At 35.0% G+C, this 9,784-nt stretch overlaps 1 protein-coding gene across 1 annotated transcript; it reads left to right on the plus strand.

Annotated features, from left to right (window-relative positions):
* Positions 1-3,430: 3,430 nt before the first annotated feature.
* On the plus strand, positions 3,431-9,732 carry LOC123564187 (alpha-(1,3)-fucosyltransferase fut-5-like). Its single transcript, XM_045357558.2, has 2 exons — positions 3,431-7,676; positions 9,361-9,732. The coding sequence occupies exons 1-2, from the start codon at positions 6,543-6,545 to the stop codon at positions 9,424-9,426; spliced, it is 1,200 nt and encodes a 399-aa protein (XP_045213493.2). The 5' UTR covers positions 3,431-6,542; the 3' UTR covers positions 9,427-9,732.
* The last annotated feature ends 52 nt before the right edge of the window (positions 9,733-9,784 follow it).

Here is a 9,784-nt window from a genome sequence, read left to right on the forward strand (position 1 = left end):
TTTTATGTTGTTATGATTTAGCTCACCTGTGTACAGTGTGCTCAAGATGAATCACCCTTTATCCATTGTAAATCAGTATGTGTTGTAACAGTGAATGGACATTAAATATGAACTGTAGGAAATACATTTTCCTTAATGTTCCCTTCTCTGTATGCATATCTCTTAAGTGTTTTTTCGATGTAATCATTAAACATCATCAATATTTAACATTGTTTTAAAAACAAGAGTTTTGAATATGTTTAATGTTATTAGAAAGGAATCCATTTTTGGTAAAGGAAGTGTACAAATGGAAATGTGTTTGTTAAATTGATAAATAGGTCCTGGCTAGCTCTGACACTGTTTAATTTTAGGCGTATGATTTGTGGCCACTGTAGAAGAGGAAGAACATTTATTTGAACTAAAAATCCCTTTAGGGTCATTATTAGGTTATTTAAAATTGTTGTGTACATCAGAGTGATGCATTTGGACAATATCCATCAAAGCATTGTAAAAGTCAGTTACCTGCCAGGGTTACTAAGGTTAGAGGCAATTATTGCCCTAAATTAGTGCAACTACTTTAGCTGCAAACTATTTCTAACTGATATTTAAGGAATAATATATCCCAATCATTGATTTGTTGGTGAATGAAATCATTGTCTGGAGTTAATACATGTATGTAAAGAAACTATGTCACGATCACACAGCAAATTATTCCTGTTTTGTATATTTTATTTCAGTTCTAACGTGTTATTTAGGGTGATTATCTAATTCTCAGAAATATCCACCAAATATTTGCCTGTTTTGTGTGGTTTCACCTTCCATTGCGCCGATATGACAGTTCGCACTAAGACATTATAATTGTGATGTACAGTGAATATGATGCATAGTAACACACAGATTCTGTTTTCTTTTTAGCTCGCCTAAGCCAAAGGCTCATGGTGTGCTTATGTGACCGCTCAATGTTTGTGTGTCGTCAGTCGTGCGTCCTCTGTCTGTCAACAATTTCTAAAAAAATCTTCTTCAAAACCACTGGGCAGAATTACACCAAACTTAACAGGAATGATCCTTGGGTGGCCCCCTTTCAAAATTGTTCAAAGAATTGAATTCCACACAGAACTCTGGTTGCCATGACAACCGAAAGGAAAAACTTAAAAAATATTATTGTCCAAAACTGCAAGGCATAGAGCCTCAATATTTAGCATGTGGCATCATCTAATCACTAATGGTCCTCTATGAAGATTGTTCAAATTAGGCCTCTTGGGTGAAAAGAGGCCCTGTCCCCGGGGTCCCAAGTATTACATAAACTTATATAGGAAAAAAAGTTTAAAAATCTTCTTTTCTAAAACCACAAGACCAAGGCCTTTGATATTTTGTATGAAGCTTTGCCTTGTAGTCCTCTACCAAAGTTGTTTAAATTATGCCTGTGGGATGAAAAGAGGCCATGCCCCGGGGGGTCTCAAGTTTTGCATAGACATAATTATAGGGAAAAAAAAACTTTAAAAATCTTCTTGCCTTAAACTGTAAGGCCTAGGCTTTTGATATTTGGAATGTTGCCTTTCTTAGTATTTCTCTATCAAATGTTCAAATTATGTCCCTGGGGTGAAGAGGCCCTGCCCTGGTGATACCAAGTTTAACATAGACTTATGTTATATAGGAAAAAAAATTTTAAGATCTTATCTGAAAGTTCAAAGCCTAGGCCTTTGATGTTTGGTATGTTGCCTTTCCTAGTATTTCTCTTCCAAAATTATTCAAATTTTGTCCCTGGGGTGAAGAGACCCTGCCCTGGGGGTACCAAGTTTAACATATATAGAATTTTTTTTAAAGATCTTCTTGTCTGAAAGTTCAAGGCCTAGGCCTTTGATATTTGGTGTGTAGCATAGCCTGGTGGATTTTTAACAAGTTTGTTCAAATTATACCCCTGGGATGAAAAGAGGCCCTGTTCTGGGGGTCACTTGTTATAATTATGAGTTATACAGGAAAAAGTACTTTTCAGATCATATTTCCTAGACTGTTTAATTACCTGATGACCGCAAGCGTTTAGGGATAACTTGACTGTGACCCTGACCTACTGACCTCCTTTCTTGTTATCCCATGGAGGGATATAGTTTTGGCGTTGTCTGTCCGTCCGTCCGGAGCCATATCTAGGAAATGGTTGGGAATATTTATTTAAAACTTTAAAATTTTTAATTTTCCATCAGTATTTATAATCAACATGCAAAAGTTTGTTTCCTCTCCTGATTCCCCGCTCCCCAACCCTCTAAAAAAATATATATATATACATATACCTATATATATCTATTTCCAATCCTTTTTTATTTTTTTTTACAATGTTCAAACCTTCAACATGTTAAGTTGTGACTGCACAAACCTTGCCCTCAGCCATGTTCAAGATATCTTACCTGTGTTCTCTTAAGGACATCTATTCTTTTAAGTTCAAATGTACATGTTAAACAGCAACACCTGGTGCCAAACCACTCAAAGACAATATTTCGTTCCAGTTAAACTTCAAGCTCACATTTCAGTTAACTGCATTTAATTTTAAAAGCTAAGCTTATTACAGTAAGCATATCACATTCAAAATAAATTCTTTAGTAAGGATCAAAGTATCATACATTTATTATGTACTCCTTAATTAAACATTTGTTTTCTGTTAAAATTGATTTTGACTAATGAAATTATTTGCTTCTTATTACATCCTTAACTTTTTGCCGTATATATTTTTTTGCCATTCCTCACCACAAACCCTTTCGGCGGGGGATACCAATTCATCGAATTTGCTTGTTATTTAAGATACAGCCTTGAAATTTGGCCAACTTGTACAGTTTTGCACACTGATCTTAAAACTGACTTTCAGTTACCATGAATGTGTGACCTACTTAATATCTTAGCATCAGTTTGCCATTTGAAACATGTGGCTCATATTACTCAGGTGAGCGATCCAGGGTCATTATGACCCTCTTGTTTTAAATAGGGAAGTAAATTGTGTTGTGTTGGATACATGTTTTTAAGTGAATTATTGCAGTATCACAGTTTAGTTGATAATTTCACTGAGTGAAAAAATAAAATATGTCTTGAACTGGAAGGGAACTGCGTGCTGAAACTTAAAACTATTGAAAAAGAAACAAAGATATTTTGATATTGCACTGCAACAAGCAACTACCATCACATACTTAATTTGCCAATAATTGTATAAGTACACAAGTACACTGAAAACTAGGAGTTTAGATCTTTACATATACTGGATGAAACTGCTGTGTATAGCTTAATTCTATAGCAGTTGTATGTTTTACATCTTACATATGTATATGGCTTGTGTAAAGTCAAACTCTTTACAGATTTAAGGAAACTTCTTGAGTATATGTATTGGTGACTGGAATAAACATGAAGCAGACGTAATATCTGATGGAACTGGAAACAAGCCGAGGTAACAGTTGTTTGGCAAGAAACAAGTTGACATAGTGCATGATAGGACAGGAAATGGGTGGATATAACAAATTACAAGGTAGAAAAAAGGGACATAACAAATGATAGGGTAGGAAACAGTTGAACAGACAGGAAGCAAACAGAGATTACACATGATAAAACCACCCACTATGTCGCAACACGCGAAAGGACAGGAAATGATAGAAATAACATGAAATATGCAAACGCAACATATAACTGGCATAAAACATGGTGATGTTTATGAAACGAGCATATGTAACATAGGACAGGACATGAAAATAGCAGACGTTGACAGAATAGGAAAGAAAACCAGCATACCCAACACAGGGTAAGATAGATGAGCAGAATAAATGCGTGATAGGACAGGATAAAAGCACACGTGATACAGAATAGCACTGAAACAAGTTTATATATCTAAGGATAGCACAGGAAGCAGACATAACACATGATAGGACAGAAAACATGCAGACAGTAAGGACAGAACACAAACAGACATAACACATAGGACAGAAAACAAGTTGACATAACACATAGGACAGAACACAAGCAGACATAACACAGGACAGAAAACAAGTTGACATAACACTTAGGACAGAACACAAGCTGACATAACACATGGGACAGAAAACAAGCAGGCATAAAAGACAAAACAAGCAGACATAAAGGACAGAAAACAAACAGACATAACACATAGGACAGAACACAAGCAGACATAAGTCATAAGACTGAAAACAAGCTGACATAACACATGGGACAGAAAACAAGCAGACATAACACTTAGGACAGAACACAAGCTGACATAACACATGGGACAGAAAACAAGCAGGCATAAAAGACAAAACAAGCAGACATAAAGGACAGAAAACAAACAGACATAACACATAGGACAGAACACAAGCAGACATAAGTCATAAGACTGAAAACAAGCTGACATAACACATGGGACAGAAAACAAGCAGACATAAAAGTCAAAACAAGCAGACAGAAAAGGAAAACAGACATAACACATAGGACAGAAAACAAGCTGACATAACACTTAAGACAGAAAACAAGTTGACATAACATTTAGGACAGAACAAGAGCAGACATAAGTCATAAGACTGAAAACAAGCTGACATAACACATAGGACAGAAAACAAGCAGACATAACACATAGGACAGAAAACAAGCTGACATAACACATGGGACAGAAAACAAGCAGGCATAAAAGACAAAACAAGCAGACATAAAGGACAGAAAACAAACAGACATAACACATAGGACAGAAAACAAGCTGACATAACAGATGATAAAACAGAAAGCAAATAGATGTAACACAAGATAGGACAGGAGAAAAGCAGATGAAACACATGATAGGTAGTATAAATGCAGCACAGGAGAGCAAACAGCATGACAGGGCAGGATTAGAGCAGACATAACACAGTATAGGACAAGAATCAAACACGCGTAACACTTGATGGGACATGATAAATGCTGGCCTTGCACAGGATGGGACAAAAACAAGCACACGTGACAGGACATGATAAATGCAGAGATACCAAGCAGACGTAACAAAGAATGAGGCAGAAAAAAGACACAACACTAAAGAACAGGAAACAATCAGCTGGTGCATATGGCAGGAAACAAGCAGCAGTAGCAAGAGAAAGCCATAAATTTTTAGTGCAGAGAACAAACAGACATACTCGATATGACAGAAAACAAGCAAACCGGACAAGACAGGAAACAAGCAGTCGTAGCAAGCCAGCGTAAGGAAACAAGCAAATATAATACTCGAATATGATAGGACGCGAGGAGATCTAACACCGGAATGGACAGGAAGTAAACAGATATAAAACATTATAGGACATGATAAAAGCACACACAATACAGGATAGGGCAGGCAACGAGCAAGTTATACATGATAAGATAGAAAACAAGCAAGCGCAGCACAGGCAGACTCAACAAATGATAGGACAGAAAAGAAGCAGATGTAACTCTCAATATGGTATGAAACCAGTAAACGTGACAAAACAAAATCAAAATGTAAATACGTGCGGACATTATTTAGGCATTGGAAGTAAAATACAACTTCAAGTAGGCACTACCTATTTTAGATATATGTGTAGCTAACTGTGCCAAAGTACACAGTCTGAAGAATATTTAAAATGTCATTTTCTGAAAAAAAAAGAGTTATTTGAGCTGAAAAAATATTCTAGGTATAATATTTGGGAAAAAAATGGAGACATCTCCGCTAAAACTTTATTGTAGGCTTAGGTGACTACTAAGTATGTACGTAGTACCTCATGCAAATCTCTAGGCATGAAAAAAAACGTGCATAATTATGGAAAAGTTCATAACTTTGAAAATTAGAATATGTAATAATTGTGGCGAACAAACTGAGTGTTGCACTACAGAGTTCTTTCTTTAATAGGGAAATAAATCGGGTCGTGTTACCATTACAGATTACAATTTCTGACGGATATTTAACTCGAGTCGGCTCAAGTTGTTTTAAGCATGTGCTTGACCATATTAATATATTTCGTTTCTTCCTGTTTTCGAGTACTAGTACATAATGGGGACATAATTATAATAGGATGTAAAGTTTAATATTCACGCTCAAGTACATCATGACATTTATATCACTAAAAACAGTGACAAGGTTTATAATTTACAACCAGAAAATCTTTCAAAATACCATACTATTCACAACTTTTCATTAGATTTCATTGAATAATAGTTACTTTTCAGATTTTAAATAAACATCCTATAAAGAGACTTGCTAAACTAACATTTCGTAGATATCCGATCTTGACGTTTAACCCTTACCATGCTAAATTTCTATAATGGACTGGTCCATCTTCCAATTTGGGCAGTACTGTTTATCATTTGAAGGGCTGTTTACTAAAAATTTACTGACTGAATAGCGAACAGTGCAGACCCTGATCAGACTGCACGGATGTGCAGGCTGATCTTGGTCTGCACTGATCGCAAAGGCAGAACCACTTGCCTACAGCAGGCTAAGGGTTAAACAGTAAAATGTACAAGTGAAATAGCCTTAAAAATATATTTGTATTTTCTTCCTGTTTATATGTCTTAAAACCATTTCCTAGTTCGCCTTGGACGGTAAATTGACATGAAATATGAACAGTATTAGGAAATACAGACTACGTAGTATTTTTATTTTTGTGTGCATATTTGTTTTTGTTTTGAAGTTTATACCTTCGTATTTTCTCAATGTCAGCGAAAAATATCAATATTTAACAGTGTTTGAAGGCAGAAGCTTTTCAAATAGATCAGTGAAAAAAATTCTTATCTGGAATCCATTTTTGACAAAAGAAGTACGCGATGGATTTCGAACTTGTCTGGCCAAGTGTTCCTTAAATTGTGAATTAAGTGAGAATAAAAATGACGTTTCTAGATCTGACGCAGTTTTATTTCATGCATATGATTTGTGGCCATTATATATGAACTGGATTTATACTACGCCACCGAATGTTGAATTCCCAAGCATTCGCCATCCTGACCAAGTGTGGGTAATTTTTAATAAAGAGCCGAATTGTAATATATTCTGGGACGCCACACTACTGAATGGAATGTTTAATTGGACGGTATGGTATAGAAGGGACGCAACAATCTGGTGGCCGTATGGTATGAAACGTCCTTTAACAAAATCCGGAAAGTCTCGCGTGAAATCTCAAGATCTCGTTCATAATAATTTCCAGAATAAAACAAAAGGTATTGCTGGAATGATAAGCAACTGTATAGATCAAGCTCAAAGATACAAACTTGTGTATGGACTACAGAAGTATTTACATGTCGATATGTATGGACAATGTTACAACAATAAATGTGGAATCAGAAAAAATCCACTGGAAAGAAAATGTGATGACATGATAAGAAAATACAAATTCTATCTTGCTTTTGAAAATTCTCATTGCAAAGATTATGTAACTGAAAAATACTGGGAAAGTTTACGTAGAGGTCAAATACCCATAGTAAACTGGAGGAATATAAGCACTGACATTGTTATACCAAACTCGTACATTAACGTTTATGACTTCAAAGATATTAAATCGATGTCCAAGTACATACATACTGTAAGAAATAACGAAACTTTATACAACAGTTATTTTGGCTGGAAAGCAAAATATGATTATAAAGAACATTGTGTAACATGCGCGATTTGTCATGCACTAAATGACAGAACCATTAAGGCACAGGTATACCATGACCTTGATGGGTGGGTCAGAGACGATTCTTGCCCAAAATTTAGTGTAAGTACTTTAAAATAAAAAGTGTTTCTTATACTTTTGATAGAAATTGCATTTCAATTCATTTATATTAATGAAAGGGTAAAGTAAGTATGTTAATTTCACATTGTAAAGTATCAAAGATATTCTAAACTAATGGATAAGTACAAAAATTGGTTATAGGGAAAGGAATGCCTGACAACAAGTCATTTAATATGAAAGCCATCCTTAAGCCTGTCATAACGTTAAAAGAATTTTTAAAATCAGGCCATAATTGAAAAAGATATAGCAGTTTGAAATTTAAGATAATGGCTGATCATGGAGGCTGCCATTTAAGTGTGTTTACACACTGCTGAATTCCTTATCTAGAAATTAGTTAATTTCAAATGTTTCTTGAGTTTTAGATGTGACACATGGTAATTTCTTTGATTATAGTTGGGAAAAAAACAGAGAAATTATTTTACTGAAATCTGTTAATAAAACCAAATCTAGAAATTTAATAAAGCCACCATTTTGTTTAATGTTGTCATGGAATCAAAATGGCCGGAATTTTCATCATATATTGAAATGTTCATAACATTCTTATTTTCAAGCCGATTTTGAAAATTCTTTCACTTCTTTAAATAATAAGACTTAAAGGGGCGTGAGAGGTGTTGCACATTTCATTACCTCTCATGAACAGACTCAATCAAACCGAGTCTACTATTATTCTTATTGGTTGCATTCCTTGCTCCCAAAGGATCTTTTATACAGATTTTATTAACACGTACGAACAATGTTATTACATGTTAGATGCAAATATCTTCCACTCGTGAAAACCAGATTTTACATTTTCACTCGATGCGTCTGATGCTCAGTCGGTAAAAGATATTTTGCGAAATGAGTTATCATCATCATCATCACAATTAAAGATCTAGGTCCGCATTTCAGACTTTATTTGAACCGTCTGGGGTCATTGTTTATTGGAAAGTCAGTCAACCTATTACTTTTAACAGTATCTGAGTAATATAAGTGAGTAGAGGATAGTGTACTTTATTTTGTAGATTAAACATTGCGTTTTTGACATTTGTTTATTGAAAGGAAAATGTTTGTTAAAGAAAAAGTTTATTTAGAAGAAAAGCAAATTGGATTTTTCAAGAAAAATGTGACATTCACATGACTGCTTTCTGAATATTGTAAAGAACATTTTTTCTATGGTGCATTTCGGTAAAACATGAAAAATACACTTTACGCGCCTTCTTGCTGAAACTTCACTTGATTTTAACCCATTATGTAACATTCCAATCACAGTAATTGCATGCTTATGACATATCTTTTTCATTGATCTAATATTTGTGAATGAAACCAGATTACCTTGTTTTCACTACCTTTGGTCTATTGGTGTTAATATTATTAGTATTACAAATCATTAGTAATACAATCATTATTTTACGCTCACTGAAAAAAAGTATAATTTCTTACAATTAACACATTGCACAAATCTAGTGAGGACCCCATCCCCACCCACCTCCGCTACAGTTCTAATTAACTACTTGTTGGTTTGTTGGAGTTGTATATTGGATTGGTGAGGTGGGAGTGTGGACGTGGGGAGGTGATACTTATATGATATAGTAATGGACCTAGGTCTTTAAGTAAAAAAAAAGAAGTAAACTTAAGGTTTTACTTTCCGAATTGTATCAGTCTAAAGTCGTATAAACTTATTTTGTAGATTTTCAGTCAACTTACGAAGTATATGCACTGGTGGCTGTACTGGAATCTTGGAATAGACATCTAGCAGACGTGAATCATAGAACAGAAAACTAGCAGACGTTACACATGTAATAGGACATGAAATGGCAGAAAAGTACACAAAAAAGGTTCGGGATTAAAAAAACAACGAGAGAAATGGTCAGAAAACAATCAGACTTAACTCAGGGTAGGAAGGAACAATCAGATACAACACAGGATAGGACAGGAAACATGCCGAAAAACACAGGATAGGACAGGAAACCTGGCGACATAACACAGGATAGAACAGGAAACCTGGCGACAAAACACAGGAAAGGACAGGAAACCTGGCGACATAACACAGGATAGAACAGGAAACCTGGCGACAAAACACAGGATAGAACAGGAAACCTGGCGACATAACA

This window comes from Mercenaria mercenaria, chromosome 2 (assembly GCF_021730395.1).
Source record: "Mercenaria mercenaria strain notata chromosome 2, MADL_Memer_1, whole genome shotgun sequence".
Lineage (NCBI taxonomy): Eukaryota > Metazoa > Mollusca > Bivalvia > Venerida > Veneridae > Mercenaria > Mercenaria mercenaria.

Bases quoted from the DNA above. Each gene is read 5' to 3' on its own strand.
- LOC123564187 (XM_045357558.2), top strand. From the start codon at position 6,543: ATGAACAGTATTAGGAAATACAGACTACGTAGTATTTTTATTTTTGTG. The intron at 7,677-9,360 runs GTAAGTACTTTA...CTTATTTTGTAG, and splicing joins ATTCTTGCCCAAAATTTAGT to ATTTTCAGTCAACTTACGAA.